The sequence below is a fragment of the Rhodnius prolixus genome, unplaced genomic scaffold, assembly GCF_049639745.1.
Source record: "Rhodnius prolixus isolate KJV_2025 unplaced genomic scaffold, Rpr scaffold_3, whole genome shotgun sequence".
Classification (NCBI taxonomy): Eukaryota; Metazoa; Arthropoda; class Insecta; order Hemiptera; family Reduviidae; genus Rhodnius; species Rhodnius prolixus.
In genome coordinates this window covers 21,205,016-21,232,042 of record NW_027411603.1, presented here as the reverse complement: position 1 = coordinate 21,232,042, position 27,027 = coordinate 21,205,016, and the positions used below count along the sequence as shown (strand labels likewise).

At 31.3% G+C, this 27,027-nt stretch overlaps 2 protein-coding genes across 13 annotated transcripts in view; one reads left to right on the top strand and one right to left on the bottom strand.

The window, feature by feature from the left end:
* LOC141453576 (uncharacterized) overlaps positions 1 to 27,027 on the bottom strand; it is a 33,020-nt gene that overhangs the window by 3,914 nt on the left and 2,079 nt on the right. The window contains exon 3 of one of the 4 annotated variants that reach the window (XM_074126962.1): positions 5,025 to 5,102. The exons of 2 other annotated variants lie outside the window; for them this stretch is intronic. The gene's annotated coding sequence lies outside the window, so the exon portion shown is untranslated. Of the gene's footprint in view, positions 1 to 1,093; positions 1,671 to 5,024; positions 5,103 to 27,027 lie in introns of those variants that run through there. One more of the 4 variants, XM_074126964.1, reaches the window with a different exon arrangement.
* LOC141453571 (synaptic vesicle glycoprotein 2B-like) lies at positions 7 to 25,424 on the top strand. 9 transcript variants are annotated; one of them, XM_074126957.1, is made up of 15 exons: positions 7 to 168; positions 4,769 to 4,931; positions 5,261 to 5,296; positions 5,373 to 5,534; positions 6,493 to 6,655; positions 9,034 to 9,155; positions 9,537 to 9,778; positions 11,453 to 11,622; positions 13,931 to 14,205; positions 15,617 to 15,776; positions 18,153 to 18,280; positions 20,194 to 20,307; positions 20,755 to 20,917; positions 24,446 to 24,613; positions 25,283 to 25,424. In XM_074126957.1, the coding sequence occupies exons 2-12, from the start codon at positions 4,850 to 4,852 to the stop codon at positions 20,244 to 20,246; spliced, it is 1,593 nt and encodes a 530-aa protein (XP_073983058.1). In that variant the 5' UTR covers positions 7 to 168; positions 4,769 to 4,849; the 3' UTR covers positions 20,247 to 20,307; positions 20,755 to 20,917; positions 24,446 to 24,613; positions 25,283 to 25,424. The 9 variants fall into 9 exon arrangements, with proteins under 9 accessions (XP_073983058.1, XP_073983055.1, XP_073983053.1 ...); XM_074126952.1 differs by lacking the exon at positions 7 to 168 and adding an exon at positions 1,807 to 2,003 and having other exon boundaries at positions 6,505 to 6,655; XM_074126956.1 differs by lacking the exon at positions 7 to 168 and adding an exon at positions 1,807 to 2,003 and having other exon boundaries at positions 9,624 to 9,778.

Below are 27,027 nucleotides of genomic sequence, written 5' to 3'. Positions count from 1 at the left end.
AAGTGAAGATTTTATCAATGTATACATTAAATTGAAACTTTGAACAGTCATGGATAATAAGTTATAATAAAATAATAATAATAATAAAATAATTAGTATTTTATAGTTCCTATGTATTGTATTTCATAGCCACACACCTCACCCAGTATGATCGACTTATTTTAATTAGTGAGTAACAATATTCTGTTATTATATTGCTTATTACCGATAAAAAAAAAAAATTGTTGAGATCTTGTAAAATTTCTTAATTCGAAATTGCACCAGAAATATCGTTTTTGAGTTCATCTGAGTCCGAAAAAGAGATTTTTAGAATATGAATTGTGTATGTATTGTTAGTATTTTTGTTTTTTTAATAATTTTTTTCAGCATGAACGTTGAAAGATTTCATTCGCGAGTCCGGTGCTTCCCAAATGTAAAAAAAACACAACTATTGTTATTAAGCTGATGGGCATTTAGGATTGCCTGCGTTCCTTCCCCTTTTTGGTGGAACCGCCCTTTTAATACAATCTAATCTGATGTTATTAAGCTAAGGATTCAAGATTGTCGAGGAAATTATAGAAATTAAGAACTAAACTCTTAGTTTCTGTAACTCAACCAACCCGCATAGCCACGCCCTGAAGAAGACAATATATTTGTCGAAACGTAGGCAAAAAGACGAGTTGTTTTTATTTGATCGATTCCACGCCAATCTTGAATCCTTAGTTTAATAATTTGTACTCACGAAGCCTATATATTCATATATTGTTATTAAGTTAAAGTTAGTGAAGCAAGTAAAGTTTGCTATCTTTGTTAGTTTTGACGATGGATTGCTTTTTCCTTAATTTATCGAGTCGATTCACATCTAAAATATTAGTATTTAACCTTAAAAGTTCTAAAACCTGAAGATATTCCACAGAATCAAAATATTTGCGAATGCCATTTTTAAGATAAAGGTTGAGCTACAATATTAAAAACTGTAACAATTTCGTTATAAATTTAAATATTGATATTGTATAATTTTTTTCAGCGATTGAAGATTATTATTAAAATAATTGAAACGTACAAAAATTAGTTAATAGTTTAATCGTAATAATAATATTAAAAAAAGGATTACTTCAGTGATAAACGCATTTTCACGCGCAAATCCTGGGTTCTAGAGTAGCTGTCGGCCCCAAGGAGCTTCGTACAGTTCACTAGCCACTATTATTAAAACTCAGTACATGACACATGCTTTAGGAAAATATTAGAGATTTGATGAGAAGTGGATTTCTTGAAAAATCTTAAGAGAGATTATATTGGATTCGTGCATTGATCAGGAATCGTTCCTGACACTTTTAATATTTGCCGACCTTAAACGCAGAAGGGGCTAACATGATTCATAGTCAATGGATGAAAATTTTTCGTTGAACGTAAAGCTCCGGCCCAATCACATATGTTTTCTTTCGCTCAACGAATTTTATAAAAATTTCGTATGTTACTTTCTATTGGATTCCCTTTAGTGTAATGAAGGTTGAACATAACTCTTAAATTAAACTTTATGGGGTGGTTAACCCCATTTCTTCCTTAGGATTGGCTTAAGAAGGATTTTCTTAAGTTTAAAGAAAATCGTTGGTACCATTTTCAGTACGATCCCCAGTAAGTACTGTGAAGATACACTTGCTGGATGATAACATATACACAAAAAGTAATAAAAATTTTCTCTTTTTTGCGCAAAATAAATGCTTTTAAAGAGGGTTTATTTTTAGTTATATTAATACCTGAAAAATAGACACACATGTTTTAAATTAAAACTTTCTTACCTGTTATTCAATTTTTCAACCATAGCAACAATTCTTTTCCCACATGTTTTTATTATAGCTAATTTTTAGAGCTTGCATTGTCTCCAGAAATTAAAGCAATAGAAATAAAAGTTTTAGTAGAAACTATTCTTTTTAATAAGAATAAGTTCATTTTCGTATAATTCATAACAACTCGCCAACATGAAACGCTCATCGACAACACCGATTTCCAGAATGAGCAGCAGGGTGAGCACTTTTCTGATTTGTGTAATTACTTTCAGCCAAGCTAGTAAGCTTTTGAATTACTTCAATTAAAAATTAATATGTCGTCCTCAAATGAAAAATTTAAAATATATTAAAATTAGTTAAATAAAGTTTAACTGAGAAACTTTACTGAAATATTCGTTAACCTTCAAAATTAGATGTTCAGTTGTGTTAGGCAGGCTACAAATTAGCCAGGTATAACTGAAACTATGGTTACTATGAAATAAGTAAGGCAATTAAGTGATTAGTAGAATACTACTAAGTAGACCACTAAAAAGAAGCTTCATCGTCAACCCGATAAGAAATATACCGACCAGATGACTAAATATTTGGTCCATCAGTACTATTTTTGGTTCACCAGTACTTGCTTTGAACAATTTTTCATTTACTCGCAAAATTCCCTTCAAAGTTGCTCTTCTATTTGGTTGTGGTAAATTGATTTCAGTTAAAATATGGTATGAACATAACAAGTTTGTTTTTTTCTGTTCTTTTTAAGTTTTGAGATATTCAATAGCCAAACACACATGCAGATAATTCGCATTTAACATTTTTCCGTATGTCTCAAAACATGAATTTTTGGAAAACTCTATTTTAAAACTTGGACACTACTAACAATAAAAATACAATATTAATTTGACAATACTTCTATTTACTGAGAGTAAAAATTACACAAAAAATTATCCCATCAATTAAAAATTTTCAATGACTGTGGCTAGGTTTTTGTTGGTGTCAATTTACATCATACCACCCCTTCGTGAAAAAATTGGGGTTGTAAAAACTTTGAAATTATGTTTCATGCTAGAAATATTTATTTGGAGTTCTCTGAAAACTGTTCATTTTTTGGGCCAGTAAGAGAAGAGAAATAGTTACATGAGTCTCAAATTATTTTTGCAAATATTTATGTTTCTTAAATTTTTCTTTCTCAAATTTGCCATCCATTCAATCATTTCAAATTTTAAGTACATATTATGTTCTTATAATGGGTAATGAAGCCCATATTAAAGGTGACCCAGTACTTCAAAATATAAGATTCTCTTGGCATTGGTTTGGGCTGTTCTCTAACTAATTTGAAACCTGACTCTTAGTCAACAAGAAATTAAGTTACTTCTACAGTTTTACTCTAATCTTCTGAAATGAGTGGTCACTGTTATGCTGATACTGCGGAAAGAATAATGCTTAAATTTTGTAGAATTTTCAGAAAACTAGTTAGAAATTCCTCACACTCATTTTTCAGGCTTATAGGTAGGCACCAATAATTTGGCTTCCAAAATCTTTACGATCTGCCTTAAGAATGGCTACCTCATATCTGTTATAATGCATTGCTTCACCCACAGATAACATTATCCGTTTTAAATGGTTGCGCTTTTCTTTTTGTGTGTTATTGATGCTCAGTATCTGTGGGGTGTTCAGGACACGAGTAATGCAAATAAACATTTGAAAGATATTATGACGAAATAAATAATCAATATACAAATCTAGGCGGCAAAGGATAGTTCTTCTGAGAAAGATTCTTCTTACTTTCTTAAAAAAGTTCTTTTATCTTTCTACACCTAGAATATAGGAACCTCTATGCAAGTTATATATACTCTTATCTTGTTACATATATATAACTCAGTATCACTGTCATTCTCATTATTTCCAGTAAAATTAGTTTCGCCAGTCTCCCCAAATAAAAATACTCAAAGATCCTTGTTCCCTTCTTTAGTTTTTTAATAATAAATAAAGGATAGAGGTTTTTTTTTCTTTAGTTAATGCGTCAATATTTAAGGTTATTGGCACCCGGAGCCTTATAAAGTTCATTGCCGGTCTCCGGACAGGTTCTCTCGTTGAAGATAACATGTCAATCGCCGTGAGATTTAAGAGAAACTTTGAAAGCAAAAAAATTATATATATGAGCAGGCAGACCGAAACCTGGGATCTCCACTAGGAGTTGCAACGCGCTGAGCACTCAGCAAATAATATTAAATAAGGGTTGCTATTGTATTATCTATTCTTATTATCATCACGAAACTTATCTTTCTTATATAAATAACTTATCATCTTAACTTATCCTTTCTTAGAGGCTGCAGTGTGGTTGGTAAAGCTCCTACTGCTCTCCATTACCAGTTAGTGCCTGATTGTGTTGAGCTGTTGTACCTAACTTGTTCACCAAATAAATATATTTGCTATGAGTTCCTCGACCACTATGCTAAGACTGCGCATTATTTAATTAAAATACCACTGAGATACCGAAGAAATTAAGTCAAATTAAGGACCTTAAAATTTTGATTTTGAGAGTGATTGAAATTTTATCATTACAAGTGGACCCAAAAAATCTTCTCAGATCTCAGCGAAAAAAATCTTCCAACTGAAAGTACCATTTCAAAAATTATTTTTCAATCTTTTAGAATTTTCGGAATGGGTTTCTGTATCTATTTTCTTTTAAATTTATTCTTTTGTTGCTTGCATATAGACTTGTAACATTGATTCAAAACAATTTCCTAGTGAAATTCGAAGAAGAGCGTAAAACGCCTTCTTCTAAAGTGCTGTATACGGTTTAATCTGATTTCCAGCTGTTTTCATCATTAAAATCTTGTACATTACTTTTGTGTTAGAAAGCTGGCTAGTACTTCTTGAATTTTCAACTCAAATATGCGTGATAATCTCCAGCAATGCTTACCCAACCACCTACTTATAAAAATTGAAATGTAAGTTTAGATTTACTTATTTCAGAGAAAAGTTTCTTAAAATAGCGACTTGCTTTCTAGTTGCGTTTGAGTGAAACCGGCAATCAGTTTTTGGCAACGCCTCATGCAGCACTTTCATTCTCAAAAGTGGGTGGTAGAACAATGTACGAAGCGACTGTTTCCAAGATAACCCAGTCTTATTTGGAGCAAATCTTATTTAGAAAAGTCGTAGACGGTACTGAAGGTTGGTGAAATTAAAATAATCATAAAACATTTGTTGAATTGGTAATATTTTTATATTATTGAAATAGCAAAATTTTTGTAATTTATTACTTACTTTTGGAAAGTGTAACGACTTTTAACTTCAAAAATATCGTGATAACTATGAGCATTGAATTGCTCCCGTCTCAAGAACCTGTAAATTCAAGTAACACCAAAATTAAATCATCAAAAATGAATGACATCTTTTTTTTTTTACTCTTTTAATAAATTTGAGACGAATTAAGTATAAGAATTTTAGTATATTATCGCTTTAATTATGAATATAGTTTTTAAAGGATTTAACTATTTCAGAAAGAATAAATTTTAATGAAGCATTGAAGGAATCAGGTATTTACATACATATTTCAGATATTTGTAAATACTAGACAATATATACTCGGCCTTTCATTCCTTTTCTTTTCAGGATTTGGTCGGTTTCAAGTACTATTGATCTTTACATGTGGACTGGTGTACTTCACGTGTAGTGCAAGTATTAGCTCACTTTCATTCGTACTTCCAGCTTCGAAATGTGACTTAAGACTCAGTTCTGAGGACATGGGAATAATCTACACTAGTCCTCTAATAGGTTGGTAATGTTTGTTAGTCACAATAATTGAAAATGTACTTTTAAAATATTTGTAGTGAAATGAAAAGATTGCCCAATCCTTACTTAAATAGATTTTAGATTCTATTTTTAACGATAAAGTGGAATTAAGCAACATAGTTCTTTTAACAGTATAAAGATAAACAAACTTCAAAATTATATTTCTCAGAGAATTTTTTAAATTTATATAAAGCGCATGAATCTGAGTCAATAGTGTCCGAAACTTTTTTGGCGTACGACCGAACTCCGGAATGTTCCCGTATTAAAGAAACCCTGAGCTGTATTGTTTCCCTTAGATTGAAAAGAAAAAATTTGGGCAGCAAACGAGACCTCTAAGTTCAGAGCCCTCAGCAACCATGACTAGCTAAGAGCTAATATCTGAGGAAAATGTTTACAAATTCTAAAACTAGGTATCTTGACGTTAAATGAAAGCTTATTACCTGTAAATCAAAACAATCAAACTGAATTTGCTAAGAAATACACAAAATTTTCTTTTTTTTTCATAAATATATAAAACTGTCAATTTGTGACAAATAAACTTTAAATAACTAATCCCTATCCTGTTCATTTGATGGCTTGTATCTTTACTTATTCGGAGATTTAATTCGACTGCATTTAACTGTTACTTTTTTAATTTACTTTCTCATTGGTTTGTTGAAATTACACTTGAGATTGTACAGACTTAGTTACTAGTCTAAGCAACGTAGTCAAAGCAACTTAATGCAGCGTATCTTAAGAAGACATCTTGCACTTCTAAGAATATCTGTTCTGAAAAATAGTGCTTTACAAGGTCACTAATCCTCACAACTTAGTTATTATTAAAATGTTGTTTGTTAAAAATAACGATTTAAAAAAAAATACAAAAAATTAAAAAACCCTTTTTGTATAATTTTTTAAATATCCGAATCTATAAGGTAATGTACACTGTATTCATTTTTAGGAATGATTGTAGGCACTTTCATTTGGGGCCCACTGTCAGATACTCAGGGAAGACGAATAACATTATTAGTCTGTCTAATAATTGATTTATTTGCTACAATAGTATCAAGTTTTTCAGTAAACAAATGGATGCTTTTGTCTGCCAGATGGTTAAATGGAATGGGGTAAGTAAAAACTGAGTTACATGTTCTTTTTGGCGTTTAATATTATTTAAATCTGGTTATTTAAATATTAAATAATGTTCCACATTCTCTTACTCTACTGCGGTAGGAACAGATGTAATCGTGCAGATATTTGATATGAGTTTTCACCGATTCATAACCTTAATACGAAAAAGTAGTTTTTGAAAATTAGTCTGTGTTTAGGGGTGGTTCATCTTCTCGTTGAAGTGCTTTTTTTTTGTGTGATGCACTGTCTTGTCATCTTAAAAAAAAAAAATAATAATAAAATGTGGAACACAATTTTCAAATTTAAAGAAAATTGGTAGATCGAAAGTGTTATTTAATGAATAGATATTACTGATTTTGAGATTTCCATGAAAATTAGGTTACTAAAATTGGCTTAAAACATTGTAATAATTGTAAGTCTATTTGATATTATTTTCCCAGAAAACTTGATTTGTGGAAAAGGTTACTAAAGCCGAGGTTGTAGATTATTCTCATGTGGAAGTACCTCTTTAATCAATGGATTGTTCACTTTGTCCAAAATGATCTTAGACTTTTTAGTGAACTTTGTATACACATTAAAATTAGTTTTAGTTTTTGAGGAGGGGTTGGGTTAGGTTTCTTCAAGGAAACGTAAGGATACATTTCGGTATTATGTACGATTTTACTATTGACGCAAACCTACGGAGTTAGAACAAAAGTTATTGAGAAGTAAAAGTTATGTGAATGTAATGGAAAAATTAAAATAAACTAATCACCTTTTATTTTTCATCTACCTATTAGGATTAATTTGATTTTTAAAGGTCAACGTTCTGTTGAGAATTATTTCCATTGTTCTTAGATGACATTTCAAAGCGGTCTTATTTTCATATTCACGAAGAAAGGAGCTTCAGCTATCCGTCTTGAGTTGTTTTGACTAAAATGTCCTGAACTCCTCAGCTCTAGCCCGTAAGTCCGCATAGGTTTGAGGATAGTTTTGTACGTTAAACGTTTCGAGTTCTATGGCAATTATTAGCATCAGGCAACTCTTATTTATTCCGTAAATTGGATGTTATTTTGAAGAGAATAAAAGGAATATTACAGAAAAATTAAAAAACAATCCACTTAGAAGCGATATTAACCGAGTATTAAATTCCAAATTTAGTTGCATCTATAGATCTGTAGTAGAAATTAATTATTACCAACCTCATTCTTAATTGCAGTACCGCCTTAATATTAAAAAGTCGAGAGTTGTAGTCATTTGTGGCTTGTCGCCTATAATATATTAAAACTATTTTTTTAACGGTGCCTTTTTGTCAAAAACTAATTGTTGTTTCCTTAATCATCTGCTTTTATATTGCTCGAGAAATTCTATTTTACGCCATAAATTTCTAGAAAACTATATTATACTTGCAGTTAGTGGAACAAAATTAAAATATTTGCTAAATATTGAAATTAAATTAGTTTTTTTTATTTTTTATTGTAGATTCTATAGATATGTTTAAAACCGCTAAATCTTTATAATAACAGAATACAGTATTTCGATTGTGAAATGCACCAGATAATTTATACTTTGTAGATGTATCTTAAGATTGTTTTTTTAGTAGGCCATTTAATAGTATCATTTAATACGAAGATTGTTTTATTTTTATTTACTCTTAAGTGTACTTTTTTATTTATTTGGATTTTTGGTTTTGTTCTTTATTTTCTTGTTTATTATTTTGTACAAGACTTTTTTTTTTTTTTCTTTAACAATAAAATAAATGTCTAGTTCTACTGGCAATTTGCTGCGTCGTCCAAGTAATCTGTAAAGAAGTTTTGAGCGTTTGGTCATTGCTTAGCATTTAAGTCTAGTGTGTGGGTTCCAAGTGAGACGTTATATCTGTGAAGATCCCAAAATAGCGCACCAGATCTGTGCAAGGAATAGGATTGTTGTTGAAGAAGAGATGAGGTCCCAGAGAAACATGCTGGCATTTCTGTGGGTTCATTTTAATTTGTCATTTCTTTGCTCAGGATGCTAAATCAATAAGTGTGTCTGTAATTTGTATGAAGCTGGTGAAGGGGGTGCACTAGTAGCTAGTTCGATTGTGCCTTCTGCATGAGTACAGAGTAGTGTAGAGGGATGTATTTTGATGTGTGTACCGTTAGAAAACGTGCCACTGAACTGAGTTTCTAAACAACATTTAAAGTTTAAATTTAATACGATATTAGGTTTTTGAGTGAGTTATGCAATCCACAAACACTAGAGGAAGACATATATGCAAACTATTTGAAAATACTTTTTTTTTTCATTTCATACGATTGTAATACCTTATCTTATCTAGTATAATAAGAAAAAATAAAAGTAGTTAATAAGATATAATAAGTAGAAATAAGCATTAATTCCACTTTGTTTTTAGAATTATTGGAGCAACAAGTCTTGTCTTTGCTTATTTGGGAGAATTTCTTGATGACGAGAAAAGAGACAAGATTTTGTTTTTACTCGAGTTATTTTATAATTTTGGTGTTGTGTACATTCCATGTGAGTAAGTAAATAATATTTTGTATTAGTATCAAAATAAAAAATTGCTTAAATCTTTCATTACAATTCTAATCACCTACTTTAGAACGGGAGAATTATTCAATTTTAACATTCTATAAGAATCTACTCTGTGATGAAGATTAAATAAAAGGGAACTTCTGGACTTCATTTTGTAAATTGAATCTTTAGAAAAGATCTTCTTAATATATAATGAAATTATGTTTGCTAAACGAAAGTGAATGTTTTCAATTGACATTAAAAAAATGGAGTTGTTCCTCTACTGTTGTTTTGAAAGGTTTTATTGGCATGTTAATATTTCTAGCTTTGACAATAAATATAATTTTTGAAATTATTAGATTAAATCCAATTTTAAGTATGTAGGTATCAGCTGGTTAATTATCCCGTTACCTGTTAATATTTATCTTGGAGGAACGTTTTATTACAAGTCTTGGAATTTATTTACGTTAGCCACTGGACTTCCGGGCTTATTGGCAATATTGTTGCTTTTAATTTTGCCAGAGAGTCCTAAATTTTTGCTTACTAGAGGGGAAATTTTAAAAATGAGCGAAATCCTTAAGAAGATATACAAAATAAACGCCCGTAAAGGAAAAGCTCCTTATTCGGTTAGTATTTTGATTATAACTTGCCATTTTAATATATTTCATTTATTGTTTTTATAAGACCGTTACATCATTTCATAAAACATGATAATTCAAAATGATAATTAATATATTTTTATTTTATAAGGAAAGAAAGTTAGGGTAATGGCCAGATAAAGTCTATTTTCCAGAACTTGTATTGATGTTCTACTATTGGTGCCCTTCATCAGAAATTTCCCAATAATTCTAATAGGTTAATCTTCATTTCACCCACACTTTCAACCTTCTTTAGAGGGTGAACAAGAAAACTAAACGCTCGCAGCGTTAATTCCTTAAAGGATAACATGAAAAAGATCGTGGATGCGGCTGAAGGAATGGGACTCCATTTTTAAGGTACTGAAAATGCAGTTTCAATAGTTATCCAGGGAACGTGGAGAGAGACAAGGCAGCCTGCAAGTAGAGGGCAAGGTCTATGAACGTGTGGAGGCCTTTAAGTACGAGGTGCCGTATCTAGGTGCCGTGCTGACTGAGGACAGTAATGCCGGAGCTGAGGTAAGAGCTAGAATAGCAGCGGCAAACCGATGTAATTAAGCCTTGCAAAAAATTTTCAAATCCCACGATATTTCCAGAGAGTCCAAATTAATGATATATATAAAACGGTCGTTAGGCCTGTTGTGATGTGCTACTCCGAGACATAGTCTCTAACGAGTCCCGACCAACTTTTGTTGGTGGTCTTGGAGAGGATCTACGGACCAGTTTGTGAGACAAGCCAGTGGCATATTCACACCAATGCTGAGCTTCAAATCCTTTTCGGGGGAAGCGAACCTAGTGGCCAGAGTGAAGCGAGACTAAGATGGGCTGGCCAACTGATGAGAATGGATCGCAGGACTTTACTGATAAAATACATAACGTTTAAAAACTTGTATGTAACCCGCTTTTAACGCCGGCCAAACAGAGGAATCCAGATAATTTTTATGAAACAAGTTGTAGGCAACATGCATTGGAAATTATTAATAAGAAAACTAACAGCACTCCAATAAGCAAGTCATCATTCGAATAATTCTTTCAATTTCCAATCTCTAACAACCTTAAACAATTTAAAATTATATTTTTAGAAACTAAATAAAAAAATGACTAGAAGTTCAATTTAATTTTGAACTTTTTCGCCTTTCATCTATATTTCTCTCTAATTCTCTACCAGTCCACTGGTTTTTAAATTTTAAACATCTTAATGCTCGCTACTGTATTCTAGTGGGTATTTTATATAATAAACACTTTTCTTAATTTATTTTTGTTTCTCTCAATCTTTCTCAATTGTTATTATTTATTATATAAATATGTAGTTTCTCTATTTTTTTCATTTGACTCTCCAAATAAATATGTTCTTCAATTAGTAAACGGCGGGGCTCCTGTCCACCTGTCCTCTTTAACAGCAATCCTCTTCCTTGTACAAATTTTTTTTTTTTGAAAGTATTAAATATTTATATATCTACTTATTATAAATTTTGTTTTAAATTTTTTTGGCACCTTTCAAATACAAAAAACCTAGAGCATAAGTAGGAGTTTTTGAAGAAATACTTTCTCTGGCCATTGCCGTAGATATGATTCGAAGCCTGACGAATTTCGAACGAGATTTTTTTTTTAATCTATTACATATGTAAATTTACAAAATTAATTTAATGCTGAACTGAACAATAGGTAAAAGTGCTCTTGGATGATCCCCAAATTGAAGTATATTTTGGCATGAAACCCGTTCATCATCAAGGATATTTAAAAGAATTAATGCAGCAATATAAACAACTTTTTGGAGGTACAACTGTAGTAAAAGTTATTCAGTTGAGTCTTGTAAATTTCTTCTGTATTTTCAGGTATAAATGAAAGAAATAAATCTTTTTTTTTTTTTTTTTTGAAGGGCAATAAAATAATCTTTTTGAAATATCTTTATGCTGTCAAAAGTTTAGATTTTATCAAATTTGAATTTCACAAGTTCTATTTCTTAGAATGCATTTTCTTAAATCTCTTAGGAATCTCCGTATTCCATCAAGTGATGTGTTAAATGGATCAAACTTTCCAAGAAAAAATTATGTTTTCTGGGGTTATCTGGACCTAATACATTTCGTGATCACATTGTTGAATTATAGTCGTACGCCAAAGATAACGTCTGGATGCTCTTTGAACATTGCATTTAACAGAACTGCAATCATTTTCAAACTGCACATTATTTTGAAAGTAATGATAGCTAAAGTGAGAGGGGCATCAATTTTATGATCTGGCAAAGCCAAGTTTTGTTCTTTATTTATAAGGACTTATGATTAGTTTCTTCTAAAAGTATAACAAAAATATTAGAGCACATTTAATCAAAATTAAACAGTAACGTAATTAGTCTTTGGTTAAACTACATGTGTTTTGTTTAACTTGGACTTTTTTTTTTCATAGAAAAAGTACTGCTCAAGTACTGCTGCCCTCTCTAAAAAAGCATGAATCTCTTCATAAACGTGTCCAAACATATTCTAGGCTTATCAGCTGTTTGATTCTTTAGAATTTTCTATATTATATGTGATATTACCCTTCCCATGGTATCCTCAAGAGTCCTGAGCCATTTACGGCGAAGGAAAATGCAGCAATAATGCTGACAACAGAAATCATATTGTATAAGAATGAAAAAATAGTTTGTCGAAAATCATATGAAAACGATCAATAGCTGAGAAGCAGACCGGACTAGCTTGTTGACCTTGTATAGAACTCTAGTTCGATCCAAATTTGAGTTCGGATAAGTAAAAATACGAATATGAGAGTAATTCGCGAACACTTAGAGTGGGTGATTCTCCTTACATCATATAGCTATAGAAAAGGTAGGTGCGCTCAAGGAGTGGGAATATTTTGCTTATTAACAAATGGAGGTGATAAGATTCTAATAGGGCGGCCCTTAAGAGCTACTGCACTGCGACCTCTTGGATCTATTGTGGCTCTCCTCACTCTAGCGCTCGCCCTCCAGACCCGTCCGTTCAATCAGACTCTTAATTCAGGAAAGCGACTCTTGGGGAAAGCTCACAGGCCTTGATTTTTCCCTCCCCGAGAAGTAACATCCTTAGCCAGACAAGCCCCTCACACTGGCACAACACGTGCAGTGCCGTTTCCTCCTCTTCCTGGAAGAACCTTCAAAGGCTATCATCTGCCAGGCCCATGCGAGGCATGTGTTTTCTGAGCCTGCAGTGGCCAGTAAATAGGCCTACAATTATCCTTATAGTCCCACGGTGTTGACGGATTAATTCTACAGCCTTGGCGAATAGCCCGTTGTGAACTCCTTCGCCTCTATCTGCCCTAGGACTCTTGAGACCTAGTCTGCACCCATAGTTTAATGGCCGCAGTCTTAAAACACTTGGAGACCCCAAAATAGGGGCTCCGGGCCAACGAAGTGTCCCGCAGAGCCTTCCCTGGCCAATAAATCTGCCGCTTCGTTTCTCCTATGTCCTGAATGACCAGGCACACACACTAGAAAGACCTTATTGTGGTCACTAATTACCTTCAGGGCACCTATACAGTCCCAAACCAGTCTTGAATTGACCTGGTATGAAACGATAGCTCGCAGAGCCGCTTGGCTGTCTGAGAAAAATCACGACCTTAGAATTAGTTATTCCTCGTCCAACAATTTCAGCAGCACAGAACCTAATTGCAACTAGCTCAGCTTGAAAAAAACGTAGCTGGTTTTCCTAGGCTAACCCAAAACCTACATTTCGGCTTCACCCCGCACACAAATGGAGGTGAAAGAAACCTTTAAAATCCTGTTCAATTTTTCTCTTTTACTTCAAATCAATTGATTAATAATTCCAGAAAATAGTATTTAGAATTAATATTTATTTCTATTTTTTTATATCAGAGTTTGAAAAAATCGGCTGTTCAAAATAATCACTGGACTCTTTAGAACAATAAAAGGAAACAAAAAGAGATTACTTCTTTAATGAGTGTTTATTTACATAAAATACAATATTACATACATAATGATCCAAGCAGTTGATGTAAAAAAAAAAAAAAAAAAATTATTTTTGCTTAGGCAGAAGCCTAGTTAATTATTATTTTTAGAGTAAGATTAGATTGATTTGAAATCTATATAAGTACTACTTTGTGAAATATTTTAAATTATTGATTGTGATGCTCACTTTAATTTGTTATGATTAGCTACATGTCATTGATCATCTGGATTCCTGAGCTACTTCATCGACGTTCTCTTTATTTAGAACAAGTTCCAAAAAGAAATACAGCTATAGCTACACTGTGTTATGCTTCACAATACATGAAATCTCATCATAATGTTAATAGTCTTCATGAAAAGTGTGTTCAGACTATTACAACCGATATTTATTTAAAAACTGTTTTCATATGTGCAAGTTGTATACCAGCTACTACATTGCTCTTTTTTGCATTGATGTACGTGCCCAAAACAATATTAGTGGGTAAGTAAATTATTTTGTCTCTTTTGTTCTAAGTTCAGATTGTGTTATTACATTTGCTAATTCGAATAATAATTTAATAAATAACATAGTAATAGTAATTTAAAAAGTACTACGTTTTGAATGGTATTTTAAATTAAATATTCCGTCCAAGTATGTATTGATTTGTAAGACACTTTATTTTAATTGGCATTTTCTTGTATAGTAAATAAAATCCAGTTGATTGCCCAACAATGGAAGTGGTAATAACCATGTAGTTCTGATTCAGAGAGTGTCTTGACGACTCTCGTCCTCGCTTCCCTCCAATATAAATATACGAGGATTACATCGATTATATCGGAATACTTATATATATTTAACTTCTAAGGAAATCCTTGGTTTCGCTGTCTAACAATTTGTTCATTTACATCGGTGATAAAAACCTAATTGCGAGTCTCCTTGAAATTTAGAATTTAGAAATGTTACCAATGGTTTATACATCAAGTGGCTCCGCTCGGGTGCACAAGGATCATTAATAAAATCGCTACAGAATTCTAAATTTCCGATTTAAATGGACTTCCTTTTAAAAGTTGTTGGACATCAGAACTAATGATTCCCTTAAAGGTTAGGAAACAAGTAGAATAAATTTTAGGGTATGCAATGACAGTCTACAAATATTTTGTAATAATAGACGCTACGAATGCTTATGAGCAGTTCATGAGAATATTGATTAGAAATGGCCAGACTTTCTTAAGAGAAAAAAAAAAATTAGAGAAAAGATTCTTCCAAAGCCTAGCGGTCCTAGCACATGTAAAACTTTTGTTCTTAATTAGAGAGGATGTTATACTTTCTTTCTACTAGAACCTGTTTGAAGCTCAACAGATCTTGAAAGTTCGCTAAAGAGGACTTGAGGTGCGTCAAGGACTTAAATTCATAATTTTTTTTATCGAAAATTTAATTTTGTCATCAGAACAAATATTTTCCTTTGTAGCTTTATTTTAATGAAATTAAAGGCTTGAAATAGATCTTATTTGATTAGTTGAAAGCTGATTTTTTGCGTTCTTAAATAACAACATTCTACAGTACATTTAAAACATGAATTTATCAATTGGAAGTAAACAAGTGTTGTGTGATTAATTTTGTTATTGTTAGATGGATAAATTTAATAGCTTTATCTAAAATTGTTTGCTATTTATGCAAAAGGCGAATTTGATCTAATTAACTTTAAATTAGCAATTTTTATTTTCAACCGGCTCTTTTCTTTAGATTTCTCAAAAACCATTCTAATTATTTTGATTAAACAACACTCAGATCATAATGTTTATTTGATAATGTTCTTTTTTTCCAGGAAACAACTAGTAATTCACACTTATGCTTAATATTTTTCTTACTATGTCAGCCAAAATCTTAATACTGAAATTAAATATTGTTTTAGCTGTGCTCATGGGTACGTCAGGTACTGCTACTATGGCGTTATCATTTGTCCATAGTGATTATTTATTGCTGGGCTTTTTTTGCGTTTTTGAAGCTTCCTCTACAGTCATTGAAACAATTGTGTTCGTAATCGCAGTGGATTTGTTACCCACAAATATAATGTAACCTAATAATTTATTTTCATTAATTTATTATTTTATATTTGAACTACATTGATTTTCTTTTTTTAAATAAGACAAATTTTTGATGAAATCTAAAAATCAATAGGATACTAATTTTTGAAAACTGTAATTTAACATAAAGAGTTGAACTTGTTCAAAAATCAATTAATAATTTTATTTACTGAAAAGATTTTTGATTATCACTTTCTCTAAACACTAGCTTGATATGCCATCTAGTGATGACAGCTGGTAATAGACCCTTAAGGCATTAGAGAATTTTTTTTCCTTACCATCAGTAACTCTGCTGGTAGAAGGTTTATTAGAATATCACACAACATGTACCACTGTTCATACAACATGCAAAACTACATAATATACATGATAATTCACAATTATATTGTATATACAATATCTAATACATAATATACAACAATACACAATATACAGGGCGTCCCAAGCTATATGGATAACGACTTTCTCTCGGAAACTAAGACAGCTAGAAAAAATTAAAAAATACGTGTTCCCTTAGTTTTTTATTAGAAATTCAAATTTAAGTTACAAAATTTTTTCAGTGCTTCCAGAAGCGAGATACAGGCACCAACTTCATTTTTTCAAATGGGGAGGTGCGGTTTTTATTTAAGAAATACCTTGTTTTTCAGGCATCCCCAAAGGAAATAGTCCTTAGGTGTCAAATCCGGTGAACGAGGTGGCCACTGAATCGCCCCCTGTGTTGATATAACACGTCCATCAAATTGCCTATCGAGATATCTCTTACATGCCTGATGGTGTTATATCGACTCGGGGGACGATTTATAATTATATAAAATTTATATATAAAATAGTACTTTTCTTCTTATACCATCAAAAAACCGTTAAATATTATCATTTTGAAATTTCTTATAAGAATCATGTTTTCATTCATAACTTCTGAAATATCGCTCACAGAAAAAAAACGTTCAAGTAAATTTTTCTTTAAAAAAATAGAGGAATCTATTTCTTAAATAAAAACCGCACCTCCCCATTTGAAAAAATGAAGTTGGTGCCTGTATCTCATTTAAAATACATTATACTTACAATTTATATTATATAAAGATCATATTTGTATATAGTACATATTATATACAATGTTCATAAAAATTTCAGCCAGTCTAATTAAAAAATGTCTATTGGTATTGAGTTTATGAAATGAAGGTAAATTGTCTCTTGATAGAAGTAAAGATGTTGTGTTGGGCCATTTGTGACCTTTTGTCGTAACGTGTTCTGTTAGATGATATCTGTACCGGTAGTGCTAGAAGTGGACAGTCATATATTTCGTGGATCCAAGTCTGCTTGTAGTACTATCGCAAGGGCAGCTGTTGTCGTTAATGATATGAAACCGGTGCAAATAGTGTCTAGTTCTTCCATGTCCTGTTAGTACTTGCGCCAGTTTGTACTTAATTTTAAAATATTCCATTTGTTTTCTGTCTTATACTGTCGGTATGAACTTCTGTGTCTTCCTGCCCCTTGATCGTGTTAGTCCAGTCTTCTTCCCATTTCTCGACACCTTGTGCTTTCAATTTTGTTTTTCATTTATGCTTTAGGTGCTTTGTGGTAGTAGGTCTGTGGTCCATGTTGCGTTTACTTTACTTTTAGGCGATTACTTTAATTTTTTACTATTCAGTTTGGCAGTTGTTTTGTAAAAGTTAACAACGTTCTTTTAAACAAAAATTATTTTAATTTTAAATTTGAAACAAGGAAAAGCGCTCCCACACAATCATCTAAATGTGAAAATTATATTATTATACGGGTTTTTAAAACTGAGTAGTCCACCAGCCGCCGACTCTTAGATTTTTTCTCTTCCTAGGCGCTTCTTACTTCTCACTGTCCGGTGATGTTTGTAACTAGAGAACACTGACTGTACGACGGCAGTGCTAGAAAAAGCTCCACGTACCAATGTCCTCAAATTTTGATGCGCCTTTATTTAAAGAAAGAGAAGATTATAGGGTTCTGGTATTGTGAAACTTTGGGAATCTGTTAAAAATTAATGAAAGTTCTTTTGAATAATAAAAAAAGAGCTACGAGGGTCGTTTGAAAAGTCCGTGCAAAAATAAAAACTACTTAATTTTTGGGGGTAAACCTTTTTTATTTTTCAACATAGTCTCCTTTTAGGGCTTATACACTTCGTCCAACGCTGCTCTAGTTTGTTGATCCCTTCCGAATATTAGGATTTGGTAAAATTTGGTAAAAAAAAAAAACTTTGGTAAAATAAGTAAATTGTAGTAGATGTATATTTCAATAAAGATTTAATAGCTAACTAAGAATTAATGCATTGAGCTATTTATTATTTTTTTATTATCTATTTAAACTAAAATAGATTTTTATTTCTCTCTCTTTCAGTGGCATTGCGCTAGCAACTACAGTGACTTGTGGCAGAATGGCGGCTGTTATAAGCAACATCTTCATTGGATATTTGGTGGATACTTACTGTAATTTAACATTTTACACATTGGCAGCATCATTCTACAGTAAATAACAAAAAATTTAACAATACAAATATCAAGTACGAATCATATGAGATAAAGAGAGGCAAAATTGGGCACATACATATGTTTGATTCAGTATCATTCACTCTGGACATTTCCTAGCTAATTTTATTTCTCTATAGTTTGCTTGTCGCTACCAGGTTAAATAAGAGATGTTTTATCTCTTCAGATTAACCTAACTAGTTTTTTATTTATTTATTTATTTTTTAAAGGTCTCTCCCTGAATTCAACCAAATGTGACTATAACCTTTTAGTTTTATTTTCTTGGTACAAAACATTTTGCTGTTAGTAATTTACCCAGAATTACACGGTTAAGAATCTCGGTATACTTCTTGACTCGCAGTATTTTTTCTAATAATTTCTGATATCCAGTTTAAAAAAAACAAAATTAAATATGTTGAGATGTCTCATTCAAAGTACCATTGATTTCAAAAAGTTAAATTATCTAAAATTTTATTTGAATCAGTTATCAGAAACTTTCTAGAAAACATGGATTTCTGTGTTTGGTGACCCTATAATCTGAAAATATCATTTGCCTTAAATGGTTGACAGTGAACTTAGAAAAATATATATTCATTAAAATATTTTTAAAAAAATAAAAAAGTTTATTTGATTTAAGTATAAAAAGTTTGAAGCAGTTATGATAGTGATTACTGATTACCTTTAGCTAGTGTTGTTCAGTTGAGGTTCGAGCTGAAGGCTCAACCGAGTCGAGCCTTTACGGCTTGAGCCTTCAGAGCTCGAGCCTTATAGCCCTCGAAGCTCGAGCCGTGAAGCTCAAGTTGGAGGCTTACAAACCTGGAGTTGAAGGCTCTCAAAGTGCAAGCCTTTTTCTTAAGGAATGATGAGTAATCAATGAACAACGAACATTTTAAAAATTATTGTATATACTTATACAAAAATATGTTGAAAAATTCATTAGTTGCTATAACTTGATTTTATTTTAAGAAACGAATTTATTAATAGTACAAATAAAATGCTTCATATAAAAAACAAAAAAAAAAAGGTCGAGCCTTTTGAGCCGAGCCTTGGAGGCTCACCGAGCTAGCGCTCAAGGCTCGAACCTTATAGCCTTATAGCTCAACTCTTGAACAACACTACCTTTAGCTTACATAGTTATTACGTATTTAAAAATCATGTATTTTGAAAATAATAAACAATATGTTAGTATAATGAATAGATGAATTCGCGTTGCTCCCTTATTCAAATTAGACGTGCCTAGCACAAGGAAATTCTATTTTTTTTCTCCCTAGAAGCTTACCAACCGGTGATAGAAATGTCTTGAAAATTCCGGATTGCGGCAGTGTCCCAAGACATTAATTTTTGACGAGCCTTGGAATTAAATAATAATAATTACTAAACGATTAACATATTACATATTCATTGTATAAAAAAATATTTTCTTATCTGAGATTGTATATGACAAAATTCGGGGAATCTATAATCTTATAAACTTAACTGATCCCACAGTTCGACCGTACTGCCTCCCTGCTTGTCTATAAATACGCTAAAAAGCAAAACGTGCTTGTAAAATAATAGCCTAATCAAACTACTCTGGAGGGTGGTACTAGAGAGTGTGCTGATCCCTTTAGATCCGCAATTTTCAAATACCACAATAAATTAAAAAGGCATGTATTTACTTAAACATATTTTATTGTTAACTTAAAATAAGTTTGAGTAAACATATTTGAAAATAGTTCAACAGTTTTATTCTAACTTATCTATGGACTAATTAGATAAAAAGACAACTAACATTTTTATTGATAAGCACCTAGACGATGCTGGCTGTATGGCGGAAGCCAATGCCAAAAAAAGAAAACAAAAAAAAAAAAAACATTTTTATGTATAGCACGAACAAAATTCTGAATGTTAAATATTTTATAATGGTGTTTTAGGTGGCGCAGTTGTAGCAGTGACTTTATCGGTCTCTCTGATGAAACAAACTTAACATCCTCAGATAAACAATTTTTAAATTTTACCAATAATGTTTATTATCACATTAATTATCAGTAAGTATACATTACCCATAAGTAACTTTTCAACCTAACTTAATGATTTAAGGTAAATAAAATAAAAGCATTTAAGGAGAAACTGTTTTAAGCTGGTAGATTTTTTATTTTGATTATATTTAGTTTCTCTAAAATCTTTGTTGTGAGGTCCCCCTATGACGAAATAATTATTTGATTTGGTAAAATGATATTACAAATTGGTCGGTGCTTTACCATCATAACCTAAAAACAAAAAATTGCTATAGTTGAAAATTGATAACAGCGGACCTCATAGAAAGTATTTTCTGAAAAAAAAAATCCCAACACTTCTTACGTAGAGTAAAATCTTGAACTAGTTGTAATAAAATAAATAATACTCCATTATTCGTGCCTTCACTAAACAATAAAATACGCGCTTTACCCACTAATACTTATTGTATAATCATTAATTTCTGAATGTAATTGTAGATACCAGGCAAATTAGAACAACCGGATAATAAGTTAAAGGACAATAATTTTGAAGTGAACTTCTTTCAGTATATGCAGAAGGTTTGCCAAGAAATGTGAAAATAACTTGAAGGGGAAAAAATAATATTGAATAATTTTTTAAAAAAAACATCGTTCTTAAACGGTATAATAGAAATAAAAGTTATTCCTTCAATAAAAGTTGAAAAAGTTTTTTGTTATATTTACTTAAAGAAAGTTATTTTATTAAGAAAAATAAATCATTATTGCTGCAGCAAATATTGATATACACATGATTCTAAGATTAAAAATATCACAAAGAGTCCTGCGCCTGAATAACTTATTCAATAGCCTTTAGCAAGATCGTATAAGGTGGAATTAAATATTATTTGTTGTTTAATTTGCAATAATATACATTTTATATTTTTTTAGAGCTCTTATGCAACTAAATCTATAGAATAACTAGAATCATAAAACTTTATTATTGCTTAACTATGATTAAGGATTCAATTAGCGAGGAATCGATCCAGAAAGAATATGCGGGCTATGGGGGTCGGTTGAATTACATAAAACTGTAAAAACTGTGTTTTATGTAACTCAACCAACCCGCGTAGCCATGCCCTGAAGAAGGAGGCAATAAATTTGCCGAATCTCGTTGGCAAAAGACGAAGTTATTTCTGTTCTGGACCGATTCCTCGCTAATTGAATCCTTAATATAAATTTTACTGTCACTAAACGCTAATACAAAATTGCTGAACTGTATTAATGTTTGTGAGGAAGGAAATAATGTGTATGTTCTATTTCAATTAGGGAATTTGTGATTTTATTTGCTTCCAATCTACGGTAACTTTAATCCAGATAAGGCATATTTCTATAAATTTTCTTCCGGAAAAGAATTCCAGGCATTTTTTTTTTTAATTGATAGCAATTTAACAGTAAATACAGGGTGGAACCGGATAAGTGACGAAAAATTTTTTCTGTTAAACTATATTCAAAATGTAGTACAACGCCGCCTGAACGAGTGTCCTATCTCTATCTGTTAGAAAGTTATGATTTTTTCAGGTTTTTTTCGACTAAACCCGACCTTACGTCATAAAAACACTATTTCTCAACTAGTGCCTCACTTATTTACATTTTTCACCTCATTTTCGTATTCAGCATTAAATTTCCTATAATAATAGATCATTTTCGTAGTTATTTAACTTTAATCAGATTCATTTATTACAATAAGAACGTTAATTTTTTTAGGAATTTAGAATTTTCATGAATTTTCAAAAATTAGCCTCTTCGACAAAATTGGTCTTAGAGGCTGTCAAATTTCTCAAAAACTGCTCCTTTTAATACTCTTTCCAATGGTATAATAATCAGTTTCAATAATAGCTGTTTTCTTTGGTCTATTACTGAGAAAGTGCTGAAAAACACGGTGTTAGCGAAGGAAGCAAAGGGGACTGGATGAAGCGTACTCGCATATCAATATTATTATTTATTAACAAAATCATTTCTTTAAGCATGTAAAATACATAATTACTTAGTAATTATTGATGTATCATGTTCTCAAAATGCCGACCTCGATTCTTGACGCATAACCGAGCGCGTTTTCGCATTGCTCCCACTGTTGTTGAAAATGTTCTTTCAGTTTTTCTGAAGCAGCAATTACCCGTCTTCTCACCTCTTCTTCACTGTTGACCTCAACCTTGTAGACCTCACTCTTAAGAAAACCCCATACGAAGTGGTCCATAGGGTTGAGGTCAGGAGATCTCTGTGGCCACGCGGTAGTTCCACCTCGCCCTATCCACTCAGGAAAACGTTGCGACAACCATCTTCTGACGTTCACCGAATAATAAGGTGGAGCTCCGTCTTGTTGATAAATTAAATTTCTGCTAACGTTGTGAGGAAGATTCAACAACAGTGGGAGCAATGCGAAAACGCGCTCGGTTATGCGTCTGGAATCGAGGTCGGCATTTTGAGAACATGATACATCAATAATTACTAAGTAATTATGTATTTTACATGCTTAAAGAAATGATTTTGTTAATAAATAATAGTATTGATATGCGAGTACGCTTCAACCAGTCCCCTTTGCTTCCTTCGCTAACACCGTGTTTTTCAGCACTTTCTCAGTAATAGACCAAAGAAAACAGCTATTATTGAAACTGATTATTATACCATTGGAAAGAGTATTAAAAGGAGCAGTTTTTGAGAAATTTGACAGCCTCTAAGACCAATTTTGTCGAAGAGGCTAATTTTTGAAAATTCATGAAAATTCTAAATTCCTAAAAAAATTAACTTTCTTATTGTAATAAATGAATCTGATTAAAGTTAAATAACTACGAAAATTATCTATTATTATAGGAAATTTAATACTGAATCCGAAAACGAGGTGAAAAATGTAAATAAGTGAGGCACAAGATGAGAAATAGTGTTTTTATGACGTAAGGTCGGGTTTAGTCGAAAAAAACCTGAAAAAATCATAACTCTCTAATAGATAGAGATAGGACACTCGTTCAGGCGGCGTTGTACTACATTTTGAATATAGTTTAACAGAAAAAAATTTTCGTCATTTATCCGGTTCCACCCTGTATAAAGGTAATGTTTACAGTCTGTTATTTCGTTTGAATTCATCACCAGAATTAAATAATGGAAAAGTCGTTTTTAAAAAAGCAGTAAGTATTCATTTCGAGTGCTTGGACAATGATTGAAAATCAAAGTAAAGAAAAGAAATAATTCAGTGCGATCGAAAGATTAAGCAAACTTGAAAGTTCGTAAATTTACTTTCTCTGACAAAATTTAATGACTTTTTACTGAAACGCTGTAGATTGGGAATTAGTTGTTGTTGGCAGATTAAGGAGTAGCTTTACCGAACAGTTAATTGTAATGAATAGAAAAATAAATAGGGTTAATGAATAGAAATCGCGATAGATTAAGTAATACATATATAGTTTAATGACTTTCATTATTCATTACTTTACTTTATAAAAAAAACTAAATCGGGGAACTAAAAGTGAAACTAATAGAATAAGAGCAAATGGCTAAACGGCATTTAAAGGGCATAGTCTGACTGGAATGTCGAACTATAATGAACCTTTGGGTACCTGGTTGGTTTCTTCTCATTAGCGAGAGGTAGCTGTAGGCTGGACACTCTCTGATTTAGTCCTTCATCTAATTCAGCCTTCTCCCTTTTACTCACTCTGCACGCTTTTTCTATATAAATTCTTTCGAATTTATTTATTCTTTTCCTGATTCCATAGGTCACTGTGGAGGTATTTTAGATCATAGATGTATTTTGGATTTATATATCTAAAATACATAATCTGACAGTGAAAAAACGTGTAGCCATCAACTATTTGCTGCATTTAGAGTTCATTTCTTAGCTTCCACTTTAAAAGCCTTGCATTAGTAGAAGTAGGAGAGCTTTGTAACGCATTCTGCTTACTGCATGTAAGAGTTTGTGGCAAGTACCTTTATAAATATTTTATTAGTTATTTTATAAATTATCCTATGAGTTTCATTTATTGAATTGCAATTAATTTACAATAGTTTATTAATGTACCTTTTTATTTTGGTATACATTTACAATAATATTTTATAAAGTACAATGAACAATGAAATAATTAATAATGTAAAAGATTATCTATATTTAAATGGGCGAAAATTTTATCTTGTCAAACAAAGAGAATACTAATGACATCAACAGATAAAAAGAAAGACTGACTAATTGCTGCCTAACAAGGAAGGCTGTAACTTGTTTAGTTATTCGATTGTTTGCAAGCCTAACCGGCCAAATTAATGTTTTACAATGATCAAGTTAACGGATCTTTGTGCTGAAAAACTAGATCAGTTCCATTGCGAAAACCGAAGTACTGTGAGTTGTTACATTAAATTTATTTATTAGTTCTTAAGAAAAAAAAGTTTTGTTTTGTTTTTAAAAAATATGTGCTTTTAATAATAACTTCTCACATCAACTTGCAATTATGTTATTCAGCTCGGTTTTATTTTATCTTTCATTGTGAAGCGACTTTCCAACCCAATTATATCTTCATTTAATCGGAAGAAAAATTTGCAAATAAAGAATATGTTCATACTTTTCCAAATTAATTTTCTCAAACTTAGCCTCATGTATCTCAAGCATTCTCTGTCTTGCTTGGGCTGTACTCAAAGTAAAATAAAAACATCATGGAAGATGTTTAAGTTGATGATTAACATACTTTATTAGCCTAACTGTAAAAGTTATTATTCCAAAATAATAGGCGAAAAAAATCAATGCATTTGCCTCATAATTGGATTTTGCTAGAATCTGGAAAGCTTAGTGTTGAACGGATTGTAGTTGCAATGATGTGAATTTGCTGCCATTTCTTGTCAGGGATACCAAGGTAGTTAATAGGTGACTGGGTATTATCAATGTTTGAAAAAAAGCACATTTTAAGTCCAATAAATGTATAAATCTATTATTTGTATTCATGTCTTTTGGTTTTAGTTATTTTAATCTTTTCTCCTACAACAGATAATATATTATAATTTTTGTATGTTTCAGCCTTTTCCATTAGGTTTTGACTTCAAATGATTATTGTCAGGAGATTGGCAGCTGTGTTGCTGTCGTTTTAAGTAATTTAAATCAAGCAAATTGATGTAACGACATTATATTGTGGTCTTAAACCTAATAATAATAATAGATATCAGAAGATCTCTTAGGTAAGAAGTGTTTTATTGTTTTTAGATCTGCATTTATTCCGAGGAAAGTAAATTATTTTTCTCTAGAAAGGAATGTAGTTGAAATAGAGGACATGATATTGTAGAAATAGAATAAAGAACTAAAAGTCCTGTAATAAAGTGGTATTTCGGTTGTGGACTTTACTTGAAACTCCGAAATTTGCTCTGATTTTACACTCTGAATTTGCAATGGATAAGAATTCTATTAGGGGAGCTATCAGATTTTCTTTTATTGCAAAAATTGATTCACTAAGATATTGTAAAGACATTGATAGGTCATATGGAGTTGTGTGCGAAATAAATGTGAAAAACAAGTTGATAATTATTGTAAAAAAAAATACCAAAAAATATTTACATTTGTTGCTAACTTCCAGGAACGAATCTAAACCCGTTAACCTAAAAGAAAAGTTGCAGTCTATGACAACTACACTGTAATAATAATAATAATTCAACTTCATTCTTTATATCAGACTCGTATGGTCGACAATACTTTTAAACTTTGTTTTATTTTAGTGGATTCGTTGTTCAGAATACGCCACAGCTTCTCACCAACACTTCGACTAGCGTTTTTTCAAATGTATGAGTCGAGTAATGTAAAAATATACGTGTAACTGTTTTGTTAATGTGATTCGGTTAATCCATTTTTAAGAAGAACATTACTACAAAACAATATAATAAGCTCTTTAAGAATTTTACAGATTCAAATAATTCTTTGTTTGTATTGCTATGATTTTTTCGTACCAAAATTTGTAGTTTATTATTTTTTTTATATCAAAAATCGAATATTAATTTCTATTTTGAATATTTAATTAACTACTTTTTTTTAGGATTTGCGTTCCTTATTCAGTTTTGACGGTCTAAATATCTGAAGTTTTTATGGGCCAGATAAAGATTACTTTATCTGTAGCCGGGATATCGTAAGCATTCTCATGGAATCTGTCCCGTCCACGTCACTAACTTATCCTGATCTCTGCAGGTGGTTACATTTTTTTAATTAATTGTATTAAGAGAATATTTATTGAATGTTGTACACTAAAGCATGAATTGCTGTGATTGTTTATTTGATTGTTTTTGATTGCTTCTTTTTTTTACCACAATCTTGAAAATACTTTGCTTCATTTTTTTTAATTTTTATTTTGAACGAATATTTTCTTATTCTTCTTATGATGACTTTTGTATACTGATTGTAAATATGCTCTGTTTATTTTAAAACCATTTATTAGTTATTTTCTCGTCTTATGCGTTAAACTGTAGACTGATTATAATTCAAAGATCATATTTACTTTTTTCGGCAAAATTTTTTTAACAAAGTCAGTTGAACGACTTATTTTAAATGCATAGTTGTATATGTTAATCAACTCAATTCGATATCGTCCAAGACATCTTAATAAATGATTATTTTCCTAATTGATTTTATACCGAAAAAATGGCTTTGATATAATCCAAAGATAATCAGTATCTGTGATCATAGGCGATTAGAGCCTTTTTCAGTACACTGCCAATGACAGACTAATTACAATGTTCTTTCGTTATAGGTTGCAGAATGCAGGCATTATTATTTTGAGCAAC

What these genes read in the sequence shown, in the direction of transcription:
- LOC141453571 (XM_074126951.1), top strand. Translation starts at nt 1,959, where the DNA reads ATGAAACGCTCATCGACAACACCGATTTCCAGAATGAGCAGCAGG. An exon ending in AATTTCTTCTGTATTTTCAG is followed by an intron (nt 11,623 to 13,930) that starts GTATAAATGAAA and finishes TGTTATGATTAG; the next exon opens with CTACATGTCATTGATCATCT. An exon ending in GCCCAAAACAATATTAGTGG is followed by an intron (nt 14,206 to 15,616) that starts GTAAGTAAATTA and finishes ATATTGTTTTAG; the next exon opens with CTGTGCTCATGGGTACGTCA.